Source organism: Cololabis saira, chromosome 10, assembly GCF_033807715.1.
Source record: "Cololabis saira isolate AMF1-May2022 chromosome 10, fColSai1.1, whole genome shotgun sequence".
Classification (NCBI taxonomy): domain Eukaryota; kingdom Metazoa; phylum Chordata; class Actinopteri; order Beloniformes; family Belonidae; genus Cololabis; species Cololabis saira.
In genome coordinates, this window is record NC_084596.1 from 31,591,922 (window position 1) to 31,619,785 (window position 27,864).

The 27,864-nt window shown below is 41.8% G+C and overlaps 1 protein-coding gene across 1 annotated transcript in view; it reads right to left on the reverse strand.

The window, feature by feature from the left end:
• The window catches only part of emilin2a (elastin microfibril interfacer 2a), a 25,046-nt gene extending 2,504 nt beyond the window's left edge, over positions 1 to 22,542 (reverse strand). Inside the window, exons 1-7 of the mRNA XM_061732552.1 lie at positions 22,268 to 22,542; positions 21,267 to 21,392; positions 18,335 to 18,531; positions 16,248 to 18,206; positions 4,340 to 4,690; positions 488 to 541; positions 68 to 127 (exon numbers count right to left, since the gene is read on the reverse strand). Of these exons, the coding sequence (XP_061588536.1) occupies positions 68 to 127; positions 488 to 541; positions 4,340 to 4,690; positions 16,248 to 18,206; positions 18,335 to 18,531; positions 21,267 to 21,392; positions 22,268 to 22,413 (2,893 nt within the window). The 5' untranslated portion in view covers positions 22,414 to 22,542. The remainder of the gene's footprint in view (positions 1 to 67; positions 128 to 487; positions 542 to 4,339; positions 4,691 to 16,247; positions 18,207 to 18,334; positions 18,532 to 21,266; positions 21,393 to 22,267) is intronic.
• Positions 22,543 to 27,864: the final 5,322 nt, after the last annotated feature.

Here is a 27,864-nt window from a genome sequence, read left to right on the forward strand (position 1 = left end):
GAATATAACCCTTTACTAAATCATCTAAGATTGTTTTGGAGATGAAAGCGTGTCGGAAGTATCCCACCTGGAGCGGCAGCCGGAGCTTGATCCATCGGGCTCCACTGCATCTTTGCTGCTACGGGAACTACAAGGCAAGAATAATACAAAATGTGTTAACTAATGAATGCAAATAATTAAAACTTTGGCTTTATTTTAGTGACTAAGAGCAAAGTCTACATAAGTGATGTGTTTTGTCATCTCCAAATATGAAATTAGTCACGTAACCCAGGGTAAAACTTTCTGATGAGCATCTTCTGACTAGCTAAAACCCTCCACACGCTGCCCACACTCTTTTAAACAACACATCCAATTCCCACTCCCTCACACTCGCAGGCTTCGAATTATTCACAGCTTTTCAAGTTTTTGTTTCCTTCTCGTTTTTTTAAACCCAGATGTAAAATGAAGGCTACAGATGCATTGCAATGTGGAGCAAATGCTACGGTACCTCTGCGGCTGGCTGACTGAGGTTTGAACGATGTCGGCTGCAGGGGAGGATAGCCTGGAAAAGACAGATGATAAACATTATGTTTTATCATCATCTCCAAGGAAAGGTCAGGGCACTCTTGTCTTGTCATCGTACATCATAGCAAAGAAGGAAGAAAAGTAAAACAAAGCTGGTTACAATCTAGACTCTAAATGTTTTTAGTTTTAACCCTAAAATGCTGGATGTATTGATACACACATTTTGAGACCTCTGCAATAATCCTCCTTAATAAAAAACATTAAACAAAAACGATTATACAATAAATAAATACATGCAACTACCCAGTGTATTCATCATGATGCAAAAATGTATTACTTATAAACTGTTAAAGGCAAAATGAGTGCAGTTCTTAATTTCAGTATATAATCAACACCTCAAATTAAAACAGAAAAAAAAAATGTCCGTGTGTATTATGTCATAAGACAGACATCAGGGGGTTATTTCTTTTTTTAGTCACTTTCCAACATGTTTCCATGAAATAGCCTAGGAAATAACCTAAAAATACCTCCCATTGTTAATCATTGATAACGTTGCCAGAGGGGGTTAACCCCTTCTCTGCCTAATGTCTGAAGGGGAGACATTTACAGGAATACTTTTCTATACCAAACAATGCCTGAAAACATGAATGAGTGATCAAGTCCAAATATAAGGTTTGTTTCCTGGGTTATAATTCAAGACTAATTGGCATCAGTCTGACTTGTTCACCCACACTAACAGGAAACTGTGAAAAGTGGGTTTTTCTGTACTTATTTACTGCCAAACAAACAAAGCCTTTTTTTTTTTGGTCCGATATTTTGTATCAAATGCCTGCGTGCAAATCCAGAACTGCTTAAATCTGTTTCAGACCCAACCCCCCCCCCCATGCCCCAGCCCCCCACCCCTCGTATCATTTGATTTGGCATCTATTTAAAGCCCTGAGGTCTGCAGGAACTCTCACTGTGAGCGGCAAAACAAATAATGTGCAATTAAGTGCTTGTTATAGGTTCCACAAATGAGAAAGAAAGCTAAAAACAACAGACATTTAATTGGAGTGCATTTTGAGGAACAGTTACAATAAGTTGTACGGCTTTTTTTTCAAGAAAACTTGAGAGATTGTTTCCTAGCTGGGTGAGGCAGCCTTGAATGAGGGAGTTTGAATGTTGTCTGCAAAGAAAAATGATTATTCTTGGCATAAAACTTTAAACTAACATGTTTTATGAGTCATTGTGGATTTCAAACCTGAGACAAGCGAGACAGAAGGGAGGAAATATGACATTGGGGGTATTTGACTAATCAGAAATGTTATGAACCGCAAGCCCCAACAAGAGGCTCCCAGCTAATCTCCAAAATACCTCCTCACCACCAGGCTTGGTGGAGGGTGAAAATTGAGATTATTCCCCTTTTCCTTGAGGGGAAATTGAGGTGGTCAAAAAAAATAAACACCTCCCACCCAGTCTGTTTCCCCTTGATCCTAGAAAAATATTCCTTCGCTCAAAATGCAATTCTTTTGTCATAAATTTTGTCATCGTGAGATACGGATGATGTTATCTGCTTGAATGCAGTAATTCGAGCTCCAGGACGCTGTTTCTTGGGGCTAGGATTGCTAATGTCCTTAATTTGCTTCTTGTTGTGGCGCTAATGGCAGGCTCTTTGCATCTGAACCTGAGGTCACGCTTCAAGTTACAGCCGGCCGAGTGCAGCACGGTTACTTAGAATCTGGAGGTCATTACTGGACACGCTGCTGCCGACAACTGTTTAAATATGGTAATTTAGATAAAGTCTAATCCAAAACTTCAAGCTGTACATCATATGGAAACTGCACCTTTGCAGGGGTTGGTGTCGATTACTTCTGCATAGATGGAATCCCCTTAAAACCAGCCCTGAGAAGGTGGAGGAGGGGCACTGTCCTGGACTTTTGTCCGTATGTATGAACTAGATGGACCTTAATGAGATACAGATGGACTAAATGTCAACTCTCAGACCTGTTGCTGGCTTCTGGAAACATTTTAAAGCACTGCACCAGTATAAGAAGAAGTCCAAAACATTGAATAAGCCGCTGACCACGATGGAAGACATTGCCCTCTTGGCTGCTTTCTACTGAACTCAGATAAAAATAACTTGCTCCTCTTTCCCATGATACATGGACAGATCATGCATGTGAAATATTCCTAAGATTAAAAGTTCATGGTAATCATGGAAGAACAGGAGAGGAACATCTACAGTGGGGCAAAAGGTATTTAGTCAGCCACCAACTGTGCAAGTTCTTCCACTTAAAAAGATGAGAGAGGCCTGTAATTTTCATCATAGGTCACTTCAACTATGAGAGACAGAATGGGGGAAAGAATCCAGGAAATCACATTGTAGGATTTTTACTGAATGAATTGGTAAATTCCTCGGTAAAATAAGTATTTGGTCACCTACAAACAAGAAAGATTTCTGTCTTTCACAGACCTGTAACTTCTTCTTTAAGAGGCTCCTCTGTCCTCCACTCGTTACCTGTATTAATGGCACCTGTTTTAACTGGTTATCAGTATAAAAGACACCTGTCCACAACCTCAAACAGTCACACTCCAAACTCCACTATGGCCAAGACCAAAGAGCTGTCAAAGGACGTGAGAACTGGCTTCGTAAGAAACAGTTCAAGGTCCTGGAGTGGCCTAGCCAGTCTCCAGATCTCAACCCCTTAGAAAATCTTTGGAGGGAGTTGAAAGTCTGTGTTGCCCAGAGACAGCCCCAAAACATCACTGCTCTAGAGGAGATCTGCAAGGAGGAATGGGCCAAAATACCAGCAACAGTGACTGCGTTTACATGCAGTCAATAACCCTTTTAAAACCAGAATATTAGCAATAACCCGGTTTTGCACGGCCATGTAAACACCAATAACCCCTTTGAATAACCGGAATTTGCTCATATTCCGGTTTTTAAAAACCCGAATATGACCCCTGGGTTACTCCTTTTGAAACCTGAATATTCTGTCATGTAAACGCCAAACGGAATATCCCCATCAAACGGAACATGAATTTGTTTTCTGTGCATGCTCAAGGAATCTTTTTATTTTGAGTCCAGGACGTACTTCTAAACATGGAGAAACGCAAGACCACGCCACACTTTTGGAGTGAGGAGGAGACTAATCACTTCATAAATGTAATGAAGGATATGAACATTTTGGCATTTGTAGACGGTAGAAAGTACCGGGATAGCGAGATTTACAAGAAGGCGAGCGAAAAGTTGCGCGAAGCAGCGTTTGTTTTGAATTTGGATACAGGAAGAAGAAGCGGAAATGACGGTAATTGCATCATGACGTTCTCCGCGCGTCGCTGGTTTGATCCAGATATCCCAAATGATTAATTACCATGTATACAGGGATAACCCTGTTTGCTCACGCATGTAAACGGATTATTCCGAATGTTTCAGTAACCGGAATATTAGCAATAACCCGAATTTTGACTGCATGTAAACGTAGTCAGTGTGTGAAAACCTTGTGAAGACTTACAGAAAACGTTTGACCTCCGTCATTGCCAACAAAGGGTATTTAACAAAGTATTGAGATTAACTTTTGTCATTAACCAAATACTTATTTTCCACTATAATTTGCAAATACATTTTTTTTAAATCAGATATTTCTGGATATTTTTTTTTCATTTTGTGTATCATAGTTGAGATATACCTGTGATGAAAATTACAGGCCTCTCTTGTCTTTTTAAGTGGGATAACTTGCACAACTGGTGTCTGACTAAATACTTTTTTTCCCCACTGTATAACATCTATAATAATAAATATTACTGAATTGTCACACTGTGCCCTCCCCCCCCCCCCCCCCCCGACTCTACTGACCTGGAGCTCCAGCAAACCCTTGGACCGGTTTGCTGGAAGGGTTCTCGGACCCCCTGCGCACAGTTACCCTCCGCATGTATCCTGGAGGTCCCGCCTCTCCCGTCTCCACCACAGGTCGAATGGGAATCAGGGGAAGAGTCTGGCCGGGCTGCTGGCGGCCGGCGGGCTGGCTTGGCGGGCTGATCCTGATGGTGTGCATGTTGGGCTGCGCCGGTTGGCTGGGGCTGTACGGCTGCCGGGGGCTGGACGGCCGTGGAGGGAGCTGGACAGGGATGTAGACTTGGTGTATTCTGGTTCTGGTGGGAGTCGTGTCAGGGATAGGAGCTGGCCTCTCTGGCGTTAAGGGCATTCCTTGCAGAGTAGAAGAAAAAGAAAGCAAAAGACACATGAAGAACTGTAAACGTATTATTTACTTTCAGAAAAAATAAAAATGCCCCCTTGCAATACAGTTTCAAAATGTACATGTACATCAGTTAGGAATGGGAGATATTTTACCGTTCATGATAAACCATCAAAAATATTCCTCACGATAAGAATTTGTATCTCACGGTAAAAACGATAAATTCCCGTTTATGAGGTTCTGCGTTAAATCCACGCACAACGTACAGACAGGAAGGAAGGAAGGAAGGAAGGAAGGAAGGAAGGAAGGAAGGAAGGAAGGAAGGAAGGAAGGAAGGAAGGAAGGAAGGAAGGAAGGGACAGAAGAAGGAAGGAAGGAAAGAAGGAAGGAAGCAAGGAAGGAAGGAAGGAAGGGAGGGAGAAAAGAAGGAAGGAAGGAAGGAAGGGAGGGAGAAAAGAAGGAAGGAAGGAAGGAAGGAAGGAAGGAAGGAAGGAAGGAAGGAAGGAAGGAAGGAAGGAAAGAAGGGAGGGAGAAAAGAAGGAAGGAAGGAAGGAAGGAAGGGACAGAAGAAGGAAGGAAGGAAGGAAGGAAGGAAGGAAGGAAGGAAGGAAGGAAGGAAGGAAGGAAGGAAGGAAGGAAGGAAGGAAGGAAGGAAGGAAGGAAGGAAGGAAGGAAGCAAGGAAGGAAGGAAGGAAGGAAGGAAAGAAGGAAGGGAGGGAGAAAAGAAGGAAGGAAGGAAGGAAGGAAGGAAGGAAGGGACAGAAGAAGGAAGGAAGGAAAAAAGGAAGGAAGGAAGGAAGGAAGGAAGGAAGGAAGGAAGGAAGGAAGGAAGGGAGAAAAACAAGGAAAGAAGGAAGGAAGGAAGGAAGGAAGGAAGGAAGGAAGGAAGGAAGGAAGGAAGGAAGGAAGGAAGGAAGGAAGGAAGGAAGGGAGAAAAACAAGGAAAGGAGGAAGGAAGGAAGGAAGGAAGGAAGGGAGAAAAGAAGGAAGGAAGGTAATGAGCCTGAAAGAAAGAAAGAAAGAAAGAAAGAAAGAAAGAAAGAAAGAAAGAAAGAAAGAAAGAAAGAAAGAAAGAAAGAAAGAAAGAAAGAAAGAAAGAAAGAAAGAAAGAAAGAAAGAAAGAAAGAAAAATTCCCGTTGATATGTTTTTGTGTAACAACATGGCGGATTTGAGAGTGAGATAGATTTATAGTTACAAAGATGGAGTTGAATTGGTATTTTTTTATCGTCATTTTTATCGTTATCGGGATAAATGCCAGAAATTATCGTGATACATTTTTTCGTCCATACCGCCCATCCCTAACATCAGTATAAAATGCAAACATGCACTGATTCGTTTCAGCTTCTAAAATAAGCTCCCACTGTTGCTTTAAGACAACACCTCTCCTCGTCTCCAACATTCATTTAAACACTTGCAATCAGCTGACAGGCCAAATCAGTGCTGACTTGCACCACATGTCCCCGTCCCGTTATTAGCCTTTATAGAAGCAAAGTGGGCTAGTCAGCGAAATGAGTTTCAGGCAACAAGAACCATCTGAACAAAGACCGCCCGGCTGCTGCCAGAACCCCTGCGGGCACAGACATCACCTGGGCCTCTGAGGTGAGCGTGCAGACGCTGCCAGTGTCCCGGGAACAAATAACAAACACAATCAGGCTATCTGCTTGGCGGCAGGCCTTTCTCACAGGCAGGTGTCACAGAGATTTGTGTCACCTTTAAACGGATGTTTAAAGGATGTCTGTTTGTGTTTGCGTAACCACATGTACCCTTGCAGGATTACAGTACCATTTACTCAGCTTTTATCAAGAAGAAAGTCTGCATAGATTTGACAGTTTGACCAGGCTCTAATGGAAAACAGAGCAAAAACAACGTTTATGCAAGCGCAGTAACATATTAGCTGTTATAGATCACTTTGTATTTGTAGATGATTCTGATTGGACGTTACAGGTCAGCTGTACGCTGAGTCCTGAAGAAAACAGCTGATAAGCCAACGAGTTTATGCCTTTAGTGTTCAGCTAGGACAAAGAATGCTCTATTGACAACAAGATTACAATTGTTGAACTAAATGCTGGCACACACACATCGCAGCTATGATGCTTTGCAGATGTGTACCATTGCTCATAATCTGTGTAATAGCACCCAGTTGTAAATGGTCCACACCTATATCAAACCTTTTAACCTTATCTTGGTTTTAAAAAGCATTTTACAAATTGTTTTCTCATTCTCCTCTTCACACAAACACACACGCAGCAATTGTTAGCATATGTTTAACCTCCATTATGTGGTCACATAGCCTACTGATGAGCGTATTAGTTGATCTGATCTGATCTGATTAGATTCTTCTTCTTTCTTTTTCTTTTTTTTTTTTTAAATGAGTGTCCATGCAAAATTGTAAGACTGTTGATCTCATTTTGTATTTTAGCCGCTGGCGCCCCTAAAGTTACTGGTGTTGCTCAGAATCTGTTTGCACTTTAAATGTGACAGCAGCTGGATTCAGCGGCGATGCAAAACACAAAACTCCACCGGAGCACAAGTCCGCCCACTAGCGTACTCAGTTCATGTCTTTTTATTGCGAAGGTCTGCTTTGGTGCTGGAAATGTGCAATATTACCTGTTGTGTGTACTACACATGAAACGTCTGCTGGTAACTTGATACATGCGTCTTGGTATTCGTTGTAGTATGTTGAAATCACAGACAGGTTAGAAAGCAATGATTATCTCTATAAAATACAGTATTCTGCAGTTGCAATTAAATAATACATTGAAATGGCTGTTCATAATCATTTATGCAGGCTGTAAGGTCTCCCACAACAAAACCTTTTAGAAGACTTCTAAAGTTATCACATTCAGTCAGTGCAGTGAGCACATTCAGTCAGTGTTCAGGTTTTATGTATTTGACAGTCACTATTTTATGTTACAGTTCCTGTTGCTGTTTTTTAAACTGTAAACATCATCAGCCATAAACAAAATTCCTCCTTCCTACCGCAGATGACAGCACAAACTACTCAGAAGCCACAATTAAACTAAGCAATGATACTGCACCGAGATAATCAGAAATCTTCCCTTCATTTCCTCCCTAAGCCTCCTTCAGGATGCTGGTTACCAGACTGCATATTTCCCATGAGCTCTCAGCCCGTGTCTCACTCAGGGGGGCAACTACAAAGGCAAAAAAAAAACCAACAACAAAACAAAACAAAACAAAAGAAAACACCCAGCAATATGTTGAGATGCAAGCATGTGCAACAAGGAGCATCGTTACTGCCTACAAGCAGCAGGAGACATGGCGGGGGGAAAAGGGGGGAAGGGGGGGTGCAGTTTCGTCACCTACCCCTCAGCAGAATGGGGCGACAGCTCATGAGTGCTCAGAAGTGGGTTGCAGCAGAAAGGCCGATCACACGATGGAAAATGATGTCAAGGGGCACGGCGCGGGGTGTGGCGGCTGCATACATGCAATAACTCCCTGGCCGCTTCATTAGGTGTACTGGGTAGGTAATAAAGCGGCCAGTGAGAATATGTTCCTGGCGATCATTCTTGCCATTCTCCACCCCATTTTCCTCCAATGATATTAATGAAGAGAGACTTAAATTCTTGACTGGATGGCAGGCTTGTGGGGTTTTCATAGTGCATATGTGTCTCTTGTGAAGACTTCCAGATGGTCAGACGTGAGAACACCTCACAGTCTGGGATATCTCACCAGGGAGCAGCCGCTGTCTAAGTGACCTTCAAAATACTGACAGTGACTAAACATATACATTGTGTGTGTGTTTGTGTGTGTTTCTGCGGTGTTGGGGAAAAAAATGTTCCATTCTTTCCCAACAGACACCCTTTAACTTCAAAAAAACCTTTCATGTCTCGTCTCTCTTGTATGTCCTCATCACAGCAGACATGCAATCTTCCACCCTGTCTTTTCAATAAATACCCAGGCTGATCAATTGCAAGCCATTGATCCATAAAATCAAAGCCTTTATTTTATCCCTGCTCTAAATCTGCTGCTTGCCTATTTTGTGACGGCCCGGTGAGTCAATAAACTCTTACAGCATGGATTGGACCGGGGAGGAGAAAGAAAAAGTCCTCTGGCATTCTTGGAGAGGACACATTGAAAGAAAAACAAAAAACTGAAAAAAAACGAAGACTGCAATGAGGGAGTAAAACAAGACCCGTTCAGAGATGACAGGGATGTGATTGGAGCTGGACTGAGATCATCTCCAGAAAACGGAGAGCACTTAATCAGATGAGAAAATGCAGCACATTAAGGCCGATTAGTCATCGTGTGAATGACGAAAACGCTCTTACAAAATCCATAGTCCATATTTCCACATTTCCTACCAACGTTTACTGAACTAGTTTTCACCCGTAAACATAATTAAAGCTTTAACATAGGCATCCCTCCAAAAAGGCATTAATAAATCACTCCTGGACCGTCTGGATAAATGACTCTATTCGAGAATCTTTTACGCTAAAGAGCAACTCCCATCAGAGAGAAAACAGCAGGAGATAAACAAGCCAGTCGTTTTGGGCAGATTTCAGCAGCTGCAGCTGCCGTGGGAGCAGCAGTGCCAGCGTTTTGCAACTTAAGTCACACAATTCGATTCAGCAGTCACACTGGTGGGGAAAAGGCTATTCCAGTTAATCTTTCAGTTATGTATTACAACACTTCATCTGTTTTCAGACTCCTCAGGGGCTTCGCATGACTGTGTGGAGAATATGAGCTCAAACACCAGGAGGAAACATTGCAACGGTCTCTCAATACCACCACACCCACTGAGCCGGGAGGTTTTGTGGATATTTTATCTCAGACTTCCTCACGCTTTTTCTAAAAATTGGAGAAAGCATTCAACTTTTGTATTATTCAGCTAAATATCCAGGCTGCCAAAATGGTTTGGCCCCATCGTGGCGAAGGTCCAGCAGGCTCAAGCGTGGCATGTATGGCATGTTAGAATTGGCCCACGTCCAAATGGTGAATACATTTAGCGTCTTCCCCGATGTCAGGTCGCCACCCAATTCTCAGCGAAGATGTGGCTGAATATGCCAAAACTAACATAACTAACAATATCTGCAGACACAATAAATGTGAGCCAAGTCGAGGAAATGCTGCAGCACCAAGTTCACATGGTTCGTTCTCATCACTGCACTCAGACAAGAGAGACTCAGATGGACAATCTTTAATGCATCATTCCCCTTTTTATAGGCAAAACTCAGCTGTTAAGTTCCTAGGTGCAATCTCAGTTGTGGGAAAGATTCAGTTCATCGAAGCAATGTCCTGAGATCCGAACGTCTATCTGGAGAACTATGACTATCAGTTAAGGTCATAAAGGTCCATGCAATGGATCTGAATTAAGCAGTGGAATAAATGTCTGCTAGAGTCCTTATTAAGACTCTGATTCACTAATTCCCTTGAGGTGCTAATGTCCTGCATGTTCTAGATGTTTCTCCCCAAATGAATGACCACTTGTACTCATGCTTCCTCACAAGTTTATATCAGCTCATCTGGTCTAATTCTAAATTGCCCGTAGGAGTGAGTGTGAGTTCATGTGGTTGTTTATCTATACGTGGCCCTGCAATGGCGTAGTAACCTGTCTAGAGTGTAATCCCTGCCTTTTGCCCAAAGAGAGCTGGAATAGGTTCCAGCAACGTGACCCTGACTAGGAGTCAGAGGTGGAAAAAGTACAAAAATATTGTACTTAAGTAAAAGTACAAATTTTCTGCTTGAAAATTACTTAAGTAAAAGTAAAAAGTACCCATTAAGAAAATTACTTAAGTAAAAGTATAAACGTACCTCAAATTAAATATAATAAAGTACCAAAAGTACATGGTGTAAAATGTACTTAAGTACAAAAGTAAAAAGTACAAAGTACAAAGTACAAAGTACAAAATTCAAAGTACAAAATTATTTTCAAAAGGATTGCAAAGAAATGAAGAATCCAAAAATTTGCTTACAACTCTAAATAATGGTGATATTATTCAGACCCCTTTAGCGTTTGTTTCCATTACCCCATTTTAATTTCGTCGGCTTGAGCGTCGGCTCTGCGCCGGTGTAACGCGGAACCATAAATCAGCCCCCGCTGTATTTTCATTTAATGTAAGACTTTAATTTGTAGCGAGTAACGACGTGTCCAATTTTAAATATAGCGGAATAAAAGTACGATTTTTTCCTTGAAAATGTAACAAAGTAAAAGTAAAAGTACAGAAAAATGAAAGTATCAATAAAAGTACAAATTCTCAAAAATCTTACTTAAGTACAATAACGAAGTACTTGTACTTCGTTACTTTACACCACTGCTAGGAGTAAGTGGGCCTCCATAAACGTGTCACTTTGTGTCCCTGTCAATGATCCATTCATCTGAATAAAGTGTCCTGGAGCAGGGACAGACGTAGAGCAGTGAGGAACTGGAACGTGGGTACACCGCTCTAATGTGGTCAACCCGAGAACCACCAAACATCACGTGAGGGCGTTTCTGGTCTCACCTAAGAAACAGAATCAAACAAAGCCAGTGGAACTAAAGTTTACCTTCAGAAAATTAAGACGAGTTAGAGGACATTTTACACCAAGAGGGACTGTATACTCGTGGAAAGAAAAAACTAGCGGATTTTGTTGCAGCTACAGAGCGGAAGTATTGAAAAGCTGGAATATTTTTACTTTTTTGTCCAAGATTTACTCATATTTGGTCTTAAATGGATTTTCTCTTGTATAATTACTTTCCAGAGTCTCTTGGTAGCAGCTCTGTGAGCTGGCTTTGCTGTTGCTAATGTGTTTGTGTAGCTTTTGTCAGAACTACATTGAACAAGAAAGTGCAAGGTTTCCTAGAAATAATCAAGTGCTCTATCAAATGAAACTATTTTAGCTTGAAAAAAACGAATATGTGCTGCTTTAAGTAACAGGTCAGCGTTCATAGAGTTTATGTGAAGAAATATTTTTGCCAAGACTAGTTACTAGGCAACAAGCGGACAGAAGGTTGCTGTTAATTTCCCCTAAAAGCTTTAGAGATAATAAACTTGTCACATTCATACAAAGTCAAGGTTAGCTGTTGTCTAGCCTTCCTAGTCTCCGAGCTAATCTAACTTTGCAAGCTGGTGCAGCGTTAGCGGAGTTATGGTCTCTCAGATCTCAGCCGCGCTGTCCACCCATAAATGTTTATAGCAATATTGAGCAAGCACACTGGAAGCTGGAGTTAAAATACTGTGATACATCGAGTGAGAGAATCTAACACTTGAAATGGAGAAAACGTCTCACATCAGGCACCAGACGATCTCTCCAGAGAAATAGCCTGCTAGGATGTTGCACGGGGTTTCACATGAGAAAAAGGCCACCAGCAGTAGCTGCAGTGAGTAATAGAGAAACTCAACCAGAAAAATAGGTGGTGCAGCACTCCGCTGCTCTTTCACACTCAAATCCTATCTGAGCTAAAGCGACTGGGAATGTTGGACCTTGGAAAGTTGGAAAGAAAACTGTCAATGCTTCCACCCTCCATCTGATATTGGAAAAGGTGTGGGGGCTGGGGGGGATTCCAACAACTGGAAACGGGCAGATATGCTGCTTAGCATTCCACGGACGGTCATGGAATCAAATACATTTGGCAAAGACTGAAGTGTATTATAAAACCCTTTCAAGCTTTCCATCTCCACACCACAGCTGGTACATCTGCCACCTTTTTCTCTTCAGGCAATCACGATATTGTTCTGGAAGATGGCGTAAGAAAGGGAGGCACCAGGGATGGGGCCCCAGTCATGACATCGCAGCTGAGGGTAGATGAAGCATCTGGTACTGGGCGTGGAGTGCTGCTCTTCCTCTCTCCATCAAGACCAGCTCCAGCAGTGAGTCAGGGCCCTTAATGAGGACCAGACCCCACACATCAGCCTGAGGTCACCCTACGGGAATCTCTGGAGGTCGGTATGTGTACGTGTGTAAGGAGAAAGAGAGCAGGGAGGGAGGTTTAATGTGCGTGTGTGTGCTAAGAGACTGGGAGCTATGGTTGAGAGATCTGCTTTTACTGCAGTAAGAGTAAAAAAAAACTATGTCACAGTGAAAGACTAACAGCTCGACATGCTTATATAGGGATTAGAGAGGATGGAGAAGTCTGGCTAGGTGCCCTGACATCCATGTAAGGGGGTCACGTTGAAAACAACGGAACTCCTCAGATATTTGTGAGGGGCGGTGAAAAATGTAAGATTCTGGTACTTGTCTTTTTCTCTGTATTAAACGTGGGGATTTTTTTTGGGACAACATAAGTAACAGGAAGTCTCCAGTGCGGGCCTCTGCCTCTTGTTGCCGGGACATATTGAATGACATAGCCAAGGCCAGCACGGGAGGCCCAGTGAACTCGTGTCCTCCCACTATGGGAAATACCCTGTAGCCATTCAAGGGATCTGATCCTTCCCCACAAGCTCCCACTTAAACAGAGCAAGCAGAATGCATAACACCAACCATTATCTTCAGGAAAAGTTTTTGTTTACACAGATGTTAATCACACTCGATAAACTCATGTTGGAAGTTAAAGAGGAAGCTGAAAAGATTGTGTGTTTTGTCAATATTATTATTAATCTTTTTTTTTTTTTTTGGCTCATTTCAGTGCTTAGCGGCGCTAATGTGGGAATCCAATAAACACCGCATGACTAATGGACCTTTAAGAGACACAAATGTGCATCAGTCTGTGTCCAATTACCGTCGTGACACTCTGTCACCAAAACTTCACCATCTAATGAAGCAAAGCCCTGTGCCTGCCGCATACTGCACATATAGCACAGTGTTCACTCATGGTTTTAAATATTTGCAGATATTAGTCTTATTCTTCTCCTGCCATATGGGTCACCTGAAACCCACTTACTGCCACTGCTGCACTTTTTCATTTCATAATCACCACCTGCATGACAAGATTCACTGGAAGGCTCAGAAAGTGTCATTATGCTCCAATCAAAGTGGGAGCCAGGCACCCAAAGAGCAATTCTCCCAGCTCATCTTTCTCAGGTCTCCACTGGGAGCCTGTGGCTGATGATTTCTGTTACTTTTAGACACTGGTAATTTGTCATTCAGGCCATGTAAACAGTAACTTAACTAGTCTCCAGGGGTTGGAACACATGCAGTTTGAACCTCTATTTTATGCTTCTTTTTCTTTTTCGTTTCAGAAAATATTTATACCAGTATTTCTTTCAGAAAAGACTTCCAATCAGTATCCACCATTATCACCACCGGAGTTGTTGCTGTGACTCCCTTGGAAGCGATTTAGCTTTCCAGCCCACATTGAATGAAGCCTGGACAGCCATCCTGATTCTTTCGTTCTTCAATCCAAAGCATTAGTCTGGTTCCTGAATTTGACTTTGACTTACAGGTGGCAGCACCAACAGACACAGAAGAAACTACCTCTGGACACTAGGAATGGGTGATATTTTACCGTTCACGATATACCGTCAAAAAAATTCCCCACGGTAAGAATTTATCATCTCGCGGTAAAAACGATAAATTCCCTTTGATGACGTTTTTGTGTGAAGCCGGATTTATGGTTCTGCGTTAAATCAACGCACAACGTACGTGAAGGAAGGAAGGAAGGAAGGAAGGAAGGAAGGAAGGAAGGAAGGAAGGAAGGAAGGAAGGAAGGAAGGAAGGAAGGAAGGAAGGAAGGAAGGAAGAAAGAAAGAAAGAAAGAAAGAAAGAAAGAAAGAAAGAAAGAAAGAAAGAAAGAAAGAAAGAAAGAAAGAAAGAAAGAAAGAAAGAAAGAAAGAAAGAAAGAAAGAAAGAAAGAAAGAAAGAAAGAAAGAAAGAAAGAAAGAAAGAAAGAAAGAAAGAAAGAAAGAAGGATAAATTCCCGTTGATGAGGTTTTTGTGTAACAAACATGGCGGATCTGAGTCATTACAGTTTTGCAATACAGGTGTAACTCATTTAATTGGTTTTTATTAATTCAGTTGAATTGGTGTAGTTTAGTAGCATTTAGTATTCTTTTAGAGCAGTGATTTGGGGGCTCCAAAGACTGAATGTGGTGATAGATTTATAGTTACACAGATGGAGTTGAATTGGTATTTTTTTTATCGTCATTTTTATCGTTATCGGGATAAATGCCAGAAATTATCGTGATACATTTTTTAGTCCATACCGCCCATCCCTACTGGACACCTTTTGGACAGGCTTACAGTGCAACCAAACCTGTGATCTAGGCAGAGCGACAACCAGGCTAGTGTCAACAAAAGACATCCAAACTGGCGCGCAGTGGGGTCGTAGCGCTGCTGAATGATTGCTCTTGGTTTGGCTGTGAGAACCCGTTGATCTAAGTTGTTATTAGCAGTTCTGCAACGCCTGGTTGTTCTGAATAGTAGCTTTTGGACACGTGTATGAATCATTGCAGAAAGCCCCGTTCTGTTGGGATTACTTCAGTGCGTTTTGTACTGGTGGAAATGTCTGTCAATGGGAGGGGTACCAGAGCACTTTCACAAGAGAGAATTTTCACAAACTGAAGAGATATGGCTGATTAAGCCAGGCACAATGTACAGTTTCAAGCATAGTTGTTGTTGTCACTCCTCAAGTTATGTTTAACTCGTGTCTTTCTTCTGGATTGACCACGCTGTGTTAATGTCAAGTATATAGGTAGGCCTGTGTTGAAAAAATCGATTTCCCAATTCTAAATCGATTCTCATATTAATTCCTAAAAATCGATTCATAGGCTATGTCTAAAGATCGATTTTTTTTTTTTGTTGGGGTTTTTTTATTTTATTTTTTATTTTATTTATTTATGTATTTTTTTTTTCATCATTACATTACAACTTTTGGTTATTTTTTTGTTTATCCCCAAAAAAGTCATGTTTTGTTGGACACGAGAATAACTGGTGCCATGTTTTTGCCTTTAAATATGTTTAAAGGTATGAAAACATTAAAGTGTTAGGTTATAATTGCATAAATTGTCTATATTTCATTACTTTATATACTGTCTTGGGGTTACATTTGAAAAAAATGCTAAAAACCAAATGCTCAAAAATTAAAAACCAAAATAGACCGAAAATGGAACAAATAAAAACGGAATGTGGGAAAAAATAAAACCGATTTCATCCGTCTCTGTTTCCTCCCTGGATCTGTTTGGTAATTCTGACCCACATTATGTTTCTGAAAGCAGTTCTATCAGCATTCTGTGAGCTGATTGGTCCTTACAGCATCATTAGCTGCCAATACTTGCTGTTTAATCTCAATATAATACTAGTAGTAATATTTTGCATAACTACAGTCATATAATTCATGCAACAGCTCAAAAAACAGTTTTAATAACACTAACCCAAATCAATATCGGAATCAAATCGAATCGGATCGAATCAAATCTTGATAATCGATTCTGAATCTTAAGAATCGGAATCGAATCGATTCTTGACATTTGAATCGATCCCCAGCCCTATATATATAGGCTGTAAATACTTTTAATCACATATGAATCCATTCCACCCCAGCATGCTCACTAAATTCCCATGGTCATAGAGCTTTATGCACTGATGAGTGGCTGTGCAGTGAAAGCTAAAAAGGCCCTGTCATAACTCCCTGTTCTAAATTTCCCCACAGATACCACTCATGTCACCAATCTGTCAACAAACCATCAACTCACCTGGCTCTTTGGCAGCAACGTCTTTCAAAACGTGTTTGGCCATTGCAGACATCTGCGCCTGGAGATTTTGCAAGGCATTCTGCAGCGTGCTGATGTCTGTGCCATGATGTCTACTGGTGACATTCATCCTGTGGACGCAGTCCCGCAGGTCGCCCACATATCTCTCCAGCCCATTTTTCAGATCTCTGACGTTAACAGAAACCCCATCTAGCCTTCCACACATCTTTTCAAGTCGGGTCACGCGATCATCCACAGCTGCGATTCCGTCAGAAACCCCCCGTGTGCCTTGTCTACAGTCGTTCAGTTCAGATGACACCTCCGTACTTAGCGCATCGAGCCTGTTCTTCAGTTCATCCATCTGACGGCTGGTAGAGTCAGCAGAAGCCCAGTTAACCTGCGTGGCACTTCCAGTGTTGCTCCGCTCCGCATGGCAGCATGTTGAGTTTATTCTTTGCACATCCTGGTTGTATTGGCTCAAAGAGTCACTTAACCCAGTGACAGCACTAGCTACGCCAAGGAAATTGTCTTGAAGATTAATCAAGCCCCTCTGGAAGTCCTCCATTGTCTTCAAATGTTTCTCATTTTCAGTGGACTCCCTTTGAACACGGTCCTCCAGTTGCGTAAGCTTATTTGTGTTGGACATTACATCTGTGTTAAGAACGTCCAAGTCATTTCGATATCTTTTCAGTTCCTTCATAATGTTTTCTGTACCAGGTAAAGGTATGGGTACTGGTCTTCCCTCGCCTACAGTCATTCCAGCACCTGAACATCCTACAGAGCACATCTCCTCAACATCATTAACCTTTTCCTCCAAACCTTGGAGGAGGAACTTGGTGTTGTCGACTTCTGTCTGGATAGCAACCATGGACCCAGTTAAAGTCCCCGGGAAAGAGTTGTTGCTCATTTCCACCAGAGTGTTCGTAAACTGATCTTCCACCCTGTTCAAACCTTGATCCAGAAGCTGCTTAAGTGCTTCCACTTCTTCCCTAATTGTTCGGCTTAATTTCTCATCAACGTAGAAGCAGTGCGTCTCAGTATTGCGTTCTGTGATATTTAGACGCGCCTCCAACTCCGTGACCATTGCGCCAAAATCACCGATGTCCTGAAGTCCGGACAAGTGAGCCAGTTCATTGTCAATGCGGACATTAAGGATTCTGTAAGCCTCTTCGATACGGTCAATCTCACGCCACAAGTCTTTCGTGTTACTGTCGTCCTTGTCCTCTCTGGATGGATCTGTCTGCCTTTGAGTTCGCACAGGTCCATCTGCGGCAGCCATATCTAGACGAAGTGCTCGGATCTCCTTTCTCAGATCAGCCTCCTTGGATTCCATCAGCTTGGTGAGCCTGAGGGAGACGTGGTCATTTCTGTCTTCACAGGTCTTCTGAACTATCTGAACCTTGTCGTCGCATGATCGCTGTAGTTCGGCCACCTGTTTCTCCAAATTCTGGTCTAGCTCCCTCTTCAGCTTGTCAAATTTTCCATCAATGTAGGTTTGCACCACATCAAACTCAGTTATGGCTGGAGGCTGAGACTGGGAAGCGTCCATTAGGACACGGATCTGCCCCTCGTGATTCGCTGCAACTCCTCTTAGGTCCTCCAAAGCTTCGTCGTTGCTTTTCAATGCAATGCCGACATCATCTAAACGAGTCACTATTTTTTCTAGGGCGTTCTCTCCTGCGATGGCACCTCTGGTAGCCTGGTGACCGTCCAACACTGCTGGGCTCTCCTCTGTTCCTCCTACACTGGGAGTATCTGGAGGCCGCATGTTGTTGAGAAGTGTCACCAGCATTTTCTTTGTGTCGTCCTGCAGGTCTGTGCGTAGGTTGGTAGTCACCCCCGTCAAAGCCGACTGGAGATCCAGGACTGTCTGAGACAGACGCTGCACTTCGCCTTCCAGAAGACGCACCTTGTCTGTGACAACTTGTCTTGTCTCCTGTGCAATCTCCCTTCGCTCTGTACCTACAGTCATAAAAGAAACAAAATGTTGTGTCTGTTTTCATCTGGTGCACACGTTCATTTTGTTTTCAGAGTGTTTGGCAATGTGATGTTGTTTAACATAAACTGATGAGAACACATGGGCTTCTTACGCTGCGTGTGTCTAGTAGAGTGTCCGGGATTTGGTGGGACGTAATGGTCCTCTCCCTGGGGTGGGGGTGGTCGGCGATCTGGCATTTGTCTTAAATCCTTACAGTCTGGACCTCTGTAACCGGGACAGCATCTCCACTGCAACTCTGTGACTGTCTTGTAGGCAATCTTGTATGTGGGCCGAAGCCGTGTTTGGTACCTGTAATACAAGGCATCATAATCAAGAAGTGCTGCATTTCAAAACCAGGCCCCTTACAAAATCATATCACCGTTATTCAGTTATAGCATCGCTTAATAAAGAAGTGGTTATGATAGAATATATTTTAAGCGTCCCCACCTTTTCCTATGATGTTAAAATTTAGTTTTTTAGCCAAAGAAAATAGTTGCAAAGTAAAACAATGCATGACATCACTTCCCTGAAGGCAGGGGTCATGTCACGCAGAACATCTGGAAAGCGGATGTCTTAAACAATCATCTTTTCCCAAATGTCACTGATATTACAGCTCAAGCTAACGGGGAAAGCGGAAAAAGAAACCCTTTGGGACAGCAACACTTAATAGTTCAGCTGTGAGCTCAAATTTCATCCCAACACGGATAACGTGAAGCCAGTGCTGCATAGCATAACTTGGAGTGTCTGCTCTCACTGCAGACTCTTCTTGCTTTGCAGGGAAACTTGGAAATGTGTGACCTAATGAGGGATGAGCTTCCAGGAATCATGTCCACAGCAAAGGGGCTTACGTGCATCTGTTTGTGTAAATGGATTACAAAGCTAAACCACAGATAGAACGTCTTTATGACCAAAAATGATTCACAGAGTAAAATATATTAGGTTACGCCACATCTTCCAGAAGACCATTAAAACTGTTGCTCACCGTTTACTGGTACAGATGCACTTATTTGCAACAATCACTTACAGTGGATATATTATGCTCTATTTATCAAAATGTTTGGGTTGGAAAAATGGTTTCTAATCAAATTGTACCTTACTTTTAAATGATTTATCACACATGAAAGACTTAGAGGGAAAGAACCATCAGATTTATGTTAGACACCTGCATTTTGAACTATGATTATACATTTTATGCACCATTACAAAAGTATAGGGATGACTGTAACTCTTGAACAAAAGTTGAGGGTTTACTTTATGTAGGGCCTACCTGAACTGATAACAAAGTTTTTGTTTTGGTTTTTTTTCCTGCATATTAATCACAGTGGCTATAACCAGAGACTGAGATTTGTTTAAGTCAGGGTTAAATATTTGCAAATCTGCTGGTGTGTGATGATTCATATGAAGACGTAATAAAACTATGTGGAAAAATATCCAAAAATAAAAGTAATAAAAACTTGATAAGTAGGAACAAAGTTTTCTGGAGGATAGAAAAATAGAACATTAAAAAAAAGCAAAAGAGAACTGGCTCAGATGTATTATAACACTCAGAGAACGTGACAAACGTTTTCATTTGCTCTCACGTTGCTGTTGCTTATGTGGACATCAGAGAGTCCAGTTAAAGCATCACCAAGAATTTCTTTTCAAGTTAAAATATCAGTTTCTATTTCATCTTAAAAGATATCTGATTATTTTTTGGAGATATCATCTAGCTTTCACAATTTCCCATTTCAGCTATCGTTAAAACACCACCCAAAGCAGCTTTGGATGTCTGTCCCCTCCGTCTCTCGCAGCAGCGTTACAGTATATCACCTTACAGCACTCTCATACAACTACAATGATGGTCAGCGATGGCTATCAGATGAACCTAGCTGACAAGGTGATGTGGACATCATGGCAGAGGTGACTCATAGACCCAAGAGAGTAATGACGGAACGAGAGAAGGCAAGAGAGCGACCATGTTATGCAAGGTTACTTTACCTCAGCACCTAGAGGTGTAGCATCTCAGCTAAAGATTGCAGAAGTCCCTTAGTGCTGCTTTAAATAAATTAATTAACCTATTTCTGAGATGAATTCTGCTTTGAGATCGTTATTTGCAACCTGATCAAAATGTGCTCTATGTTAAAGGGGACCTATTATGGCATCTAATACCTATTTTAAACAGGCCTTGAATGTCTTAAAAACAAGCTTTTGATTGCTTTTGTTAAATAAATTAGAAATTCAGCCTCTAAGCCATGTCTTTATCTTCCCATTCTCTAACCTCATTATCTATGAGGGATTCTGAGTGGGCGGGGCTATGATAATGAGGCTCTGTGCTGATTGGCTGCCTAAATGTAGCGATACACCGCTACGAAAAAATGGCGGAAGCTCCGGCCAGCGGAGTTAGTTGTGGGCGTGGTTTCACGCATCGGAGGCCAACCGATGTAAATTGCATTTTAGTTACGTAACGAAAGGGAGCAGAATCTGAACGGCTCGTAGATCCACATCACACTGGACGGATCATCCGGGCGGCTGTACAGACACTGCAGAATATGGTTACTTTCCTCCTTCTCTGAGTTGGCAGGATGAGGGGAGACCACTTTATATATGTTAAAGCAAGAAAAAACGTGTTTTTCATAATAGGTCCCCTTTAACTTTTATCTTTATCTTTACCGAACCCAGCCGGCAGCAACCCTAAATGGACGACAGAAGGATGGATATCAGCTGGAAATAGAGCTGACACATACCATTCATTAAATTAAATGTAATAGGCTGGAATTAGCTGGCAAAGCTTGGGCTGACTTGGATTGTCACAAATGACTAAGTTTTAACTTTGATGACAGTTCTAGTCATCATTCGCTTTATGACACATTTCCTGTGTAGGCCTTTGCCCTTCTTCTGTGGGATCTGCTTCCTGTAGATGCCATGCTTCTTAGCTCTGCCAACTGGGTTTCTGTCAGTCACACTGATTTCTTATTAATTCATTTTTTTTGGGCTCTCGCTCAAAGGAAACATTTTGCAACCAGTGTTTTTCTACTAGTACATCTAATAAAGTCCCAGATGCTCACGTCACTTGTTGCTGGCAGTCGGGCTGGTAGGGCGGGCAGGGGGCCACCACGGGCTCCTGGAGGCCCTCGGCGCTGCCCTGCACCACGCAGCTCACGTTCCTCTGCACCACATAGGCGCACCAGTTCCTGTGGATGGAGGAAGACAAAGTCAAGAGTCTGCAGAAAAAACAAACTCATTTCACAATAGCTTTGGACCAATGCTGTCCAAGCAGCCAGCTGCCATAGAAAAACAGCTAGAAAAAAAAAAGTAACATAATCAGTTCCATATGTTCAACTCAGCTTTCCATAGAAACGGTGTCCTTCTCACTTTTTCTAATGATTCTTTCCGCTTGTTTGTTTTAAGCCTGATTTATGGTCCCGCGTTAAATCGACGCAGAGCGTACACCGTAGGGTACGGCGTAGGCTCTGCGTTGGTGTAACGCGGAAGCATAAATCAGCCTTTAGTTTTATCGGGCAACACTCGCAGGGTCTCTGGTGGATGGAGCTATGCCGCGTTCCATTTACCTCGGAAATCGGAACTGGGAACTGGGAATGGCAGCCTTCTTGGAATGGTAACTCGGGGGTGGTGAAGCTACTCCCACTTTCCCAGTAGGAAATCCCACTTCGAGGGGCGTTCCAGTTGAAAATTCCGACTAGGAACTGGGAAATTCCGATTTCCGAGGACAAATGGAACGCGGCATTAATCAGAGACATTCCTCAGTTTCTCTGGATCTTATCACCTTCAGCAGCAACACTGGAAGGCTCGAGCCAAATTTAGCCACTACCTGATAAAAGAAACAGTCTATATATGACCATAACGAGGTATATCTGGTCCTGCCCAGGGTCAAACCGGTCGAGGAGAATGCCAGTAATTTCGGGTTCCTGATGGCAGCAGAGCAACAAAAGCGCACCGGGTGTTTGTTTTGTTTTTCACTCATTCTTTCAGTTTAGTGAGAAACGCCTGAGTTGGAGAGGGGGGTCTCAAATCTGTACTGCAGCACATTTCAACAACAATAACTCACCTATTCCTGTGCCTGTGGGTCGCCCCGGTGTACGCAGAGCCCTGGAATAAGCCGTAAGAGGAGGGGGACCCGTAAGTGAAGGGAAAGTTCAAAAAGAGCGTGAAAACCGTCAATCGCCAGTCCATCCTTCCATGCCTGCGATCCATGCTTAACAAACGCCTCGAGACATACGTTTCTAGTGCAGAAAGAAAAGTTGGGCTACCCTGTTACTTTGGTGCGCACCGTGCCCAGATGCACGCCTTGCATCGCCTCTGTGGCTGATCTAACTTCTCCAAGTGAACTTTTGGGGAAGTACGCACTCACTGCAACTCCCTTGGAGTGACGTCCAGGGCCCACACCCTCCTCCCAAACTCACATCACGGAAAAGTTCAACTTCCCCCTCGTCTCTGATACGGATTATGTCACAAAAAATATGATTTATACTTTTATTTTTTTCATTTTAGGTGTTTGGAAACACGTGCTTAGTTTATTTAAGCAGATTGCTGCCACCATGAAGTCAGACATCATTCACACCTTACTGATGAATGACAAGATAATGGCCTCTGAATACAACCAACGCAGTTGATGTTAATGATATTCATGGCTTGGGAAACTTCATTTACATTCCCCTCTGCAAGCAGTGATACAAGGGACAGGCCTCTGTTTGGGCAATACACTGAAAACAATAAATCTAAGCGCATGTAAATATAACATATTTAAATCTGTGATATTAACAATTAAAAATAAAGTTTGTTGCTTTACATGAATACATCTAGTTTTGAACTTGATCTGCATTTGTTCAAAAAACAAGACATTGTGCATTTTTTCCTTAATAAGCAGTATTTCTGTTATCCCAGGCAATGTTTTCATTTACACACAAACAACAAGTAATGATCTTGTTGTATTTACCTTTCCTTTAACAGTTTTCATCTATTGACCAACATTTAGATGAAACATGCTTTATTTGTTTTATGTAGAACACAACAGTAAAAAATATCTTGCTTGATCTACTTTAAAAAAAATTAAGGCGACTTTTTCGCATGAAAATTTTATGTAGATCAAGAAAGACTAGTCTTTGTATAAACTACAAAATTTTTAGTATGTACAAAATTAATTTGCAAGTAAAGTCAACTTAATTTTGGCAAGTAAAGTCAACTTATTTTTTTGTTTTTTTAATTTAAATTTTTTTTCCTTTTTTTATTTTTTCCCTTTTTCTTTTTTTCCTTTTTAAATCTTTTTTTCTTCTTTTTTTCTTTTTTTTTCTTTTTAAAGTCAACTTATTTGATAAATAAAGTAAACTTACCACAATTAAGTTGACTGTACTTGCAAAATGTATTATTCACATACATAAAATTAAGTAGTTTATACAAAGACTAGTCTTTCTTGATCTACATAATAATCTCATGCAAAAAGTTGACTTATTTTTTTTAAGTAGATCAAGCACAATATTTATATCAGTGTAATATACAAAAACACACAAAAAAAAAACTGCCACACATGAGCTTCAGTTTCGTACACTTCCTGTCAGACATATGGTGGTGAAGACTGACTTTTTGTGAGAGGACCTAAAGCAGTTACCCCCTGAGTGGGGACCATGTTACAGTTTCCTGTCTCTTCTATTACCCTATCACTGGTTATTATGAGAGGGGGAGTGGTACAGGGATGTTGGGGGAGGGGGGCTGATGAGTGAGGGTTAAATAATGACACAGTGAGAGTGCAAAAGACTACAATAATTTAGAGTGGTGCCAGAAAAGTACGCAAATGGATGAAACCCATTCTCACCCCAAAGAACCTTTTACCACCAAGCAATCTTTCCCTGCTACACTGCTGTCTGAGAGGGAGATGCTAAGAATAACGCTGCACGCTTTCATCAGTCAAAAAACTGCAGGTCAGTCGGGTGGAAGATGCTGGAGTATGTTATGCTGGAGAGGTATATCTGCTCAGGGTTTATTTTTCAGTTATGTATCAACAAAAAGAAGCGCCAGGCAGCCTAAAGTCTGTATGTCGCTTATGCCCTCCATGCCCTTGCTAAAGATCAACAGATTTGATTTTGTTATTTTAAATGCTGATGTGCTCGCCTTTTGAATATTTATAGATAATTTGAACTTACATTCTGCAACAAAAACTCCAACATTCAGCCCTTTCAGAGTAGAAAATATGTCAATTGTCTTCAAGTGAGTAAAGTTTATGTTTATTTGGTTGTTCTTTTGGTCCCCAGAAGAGGGCAGCACAGCAGCAGTAAAGACACCAGGAGATCTGTAGTCATGGCAATTCCTCTCCAAAGTCATCGAGTGAGAACAGGACATTTCATTAGTGAGGCAGTATGAGTGCTGGATTTTCACTTCCAGCACCTTGCCATGCTGTGCTGCTGTCAGTTACCTATGAGATGCATGTTGAATTCACAATCCCTTTTTTAATGCTGGGGATTTTCTTGGTCCGTGTTACCCATCAGGTCGAATGTCTGGCATCATATCCTGTCTCTGTCTGTTTTTTAATGGCACCAATTAACATTTACAGCCTGTTGCCTTGTGTAATGATTCAGTTCCCACTGCTTTAAGCGTAGTTTGATTAGAAAATGATCTCTTTACCTGATTTCCCAACATGGCCTTGACAGGCTGCGCAACACATACGTGTTATAAATAGTCATTCACTTCATGCATGCCCTGACATTCACGGGGAGCAGAAAGTTAGATGAGTCACGACTGAAGTAAAATACCAAGCAATATCTCTCATTAAGGAAAAAAAAAAACCCAATTTGGTATCAGCCATAAAACCCAGGGACTTTTCCGCCTTTCGACACTCTGGGATCGATTTCTTATTTTTCAACTTTACAAAAATTTGAAGGACTGATTAGAATTGGAGCAGTCTGCTTTAAAAGCCCTGGGTGCACCCTCCACGGTATAAAACGCATTTGTCACAAAGACATGCATTTTCAAGGCCACCTCTCACCACAGCTCCTTTTGATTCCTTTAAATTCGGAGTCTTCTCACTAAAGCCGCGACCTTGATCTCTACCCTAGAAGCGCTGGTGTGTGTGGGGATGGGGTGGGGTTGCAGGTAACTGAGACAAAGCCGATATCTCTTTGAAAGGACCTCATTTGTGTTGCGTTTTAGACCCACGACGCCTCATGTTTCTCAGAACACACTGTTTCAAAGCACATTTAAATTCAGCCACAGCTCGCTGCAACATGTAGACGCCCTGTGGATTTGGTGGGCTTTGAGGGAGGCTTCTAAACACTAAATGTCTCCATGTTTCTTAATTCTAACTTTCTTCCTCAGGAGAACGAGCAATGCTGCAGGGATGTCTTTGATTTTGCAGGCAACAGTCACATGCACCATGCGCATCATTCCGTGGGTAACGCTACACTTCCAGGGTGACTCAGTGGGAGAGCCACGCTGCCTACACATAACAGGAGCGTTTCAACGTGGGGTCAAGGGGCTGCCTTCAGGACATTGTGCTGGAAAGATTGAGACACTAATGTTATTTTTTTTTCAATTTTCTCACCATGAGGGAGCTTAAAGTGAAGCCAAAACAATTCAAATAAAACTCTGGATGCTGAGGTGCGTGATTTCTCCCTTTAGAATTGAAAACTCAATCTGTATATACAGACATAAAGGCATTTTATACCACGATGAAGCAGCTGAAGACTCCTTGTCTCAACGTTGGCTGTTAAGCCCACTCGTAGAGGCTTTTCTGAGTAGTGAGGGGAGCAGGAATGATTATACATCACCTCAGAGATTCAACTCTTCAAGACTGTCTCCTCGTATCATTACAGATTTGTCCTCCTTGTATCTTCATCTCCTGCTTGTCTTCCTGAGTTTTGTCTTCCAGACTGACTCGTATCACTGTCAGCCAGTAACGTAGGTGATTAAATCAAAAACAGAAGCCTAATGAGGAAACCTTTTCATTATCAGTGACATGTGTATTTGTGAGTGCTTAGTTGGAATTGTCTCACAAGTTTAATGATTAGCATAATCACTGTGAACGAGCTCCTCGTGATCAGATTGAAAGCTAAATCCTTTTTGTTTTTCCAAGGAACAAGTAGGCTATAATGTGCATGATACACGATGCCATGCTGAAAACATAGGATTGTGCAAGAATGAAAGCGTTGCAGTATGCAGGAGATTGTGTGAGAACATAACAAAAACTTGAATTTTTAGTTGTATAAAGATTCAGATTCATACCAAATTGATTTAAAGTCATAGAAAAGCGCTGAAGACAGGGGAGCCAGCTTTAAAAAAAAAGGTCACTTTTAATTAAAACTTTTTATTCACAAAAAATATTCATATAAATGTGTTCTGAATATGAAGTCTTAAGAAATATTCACAGATGGGTGAAATCTCATTTATATAACACAACAGCCTGATACCTATACCTTATAATTGTATATACCAGTTTACTGTTTATAGTGTGTTATTATTACTGTGTTATTACTATTTCTATTGATGCCTCTTGTTTTTGCACTATCCCCTTTGCTGCTGTAAACTGCAAATTTACCCTCTGTGGGACTATTAAAGGATTATCTTATCTTATCTTATCTTATAATGCATAATTTACTACGTAGCCTATTTATGTTTTTTATTTGAGTGAAGTTTCCAGTAACGAATCAAAATCTGCAAATCTGAGTTTTACAACACTCCTGAGTATGCAACACTTCAAGGCTTGATGGGAAGCGGTTGAAGTCAATAGGTCAAAGGACAAAAGAAAAGTTATTTGTTATGATGTGAGATGCTTCCTATATTGTAATTTCTCAAATCAAGTTGAGACATTATGCAACACTGCGGACCGTATTTACCCGCACCGATTAAGAGAAAGTTCAAAATACATGACGTGGCGGTGTGAGACAGATGTGGAGGCAGAACGTGAAGACAGGCTTGGAGGCAAAGGGAAAAAATATAGTTGGCAAGTGTGGATTTACACAAATAATGCAGCCGCCCACGCACGCTCAAATGTCTCCCCCATTGAGTCCCTCCCACATGCACACAGACACGGGCCTGTGCACACAGACACGCACAGCAGATTAGGGAAGGTGATTTATTGGTTGTAAAATGTTAATATAGCTATAAGCCGGGCTCATGAATTGTTAATTATGGCCTTGACATACTCGTCACCTAAAATGTTAATGAGGTGAGATTTGGTCGGGGCTGAGAGGTCTCTATCAGCTTCAGAGCAAATACAACTGATGAGCTGAATCCACAAGACCCCCACACGCTATATTAAGTAACGCCGAGGGCACCTGAGATGGGTCGCACCCATTCTGCCGATGAGTAATTGAATTAATGAATGGCAATTTGTGAATTAACCGTTGTGCTCCTAAAGTGAAATGATAAATACGGTGTATTTTGACCCCTCATCAGCCCGCATCTGTACTGTCTTGTCTACACAGTCTCTTTGCATGTGGTCTTCGTAGTATGTCGTACTCTATTTAACACTAAAAAGGCAGAAAATCAAAGATCTTACAATAATAATGCTTGACTATAATTCTTGCATCCAGTAGAGAGAGAGTCCGGCCTGGTGTGGCGGAGATGAAGGATCTCCCGTGGTGTTAAGTGGTGCACGGTGATATCAGGCCTTTTCAAAAGGAGGCTGAATGATGCTGTGGATCATGAACATCGAAT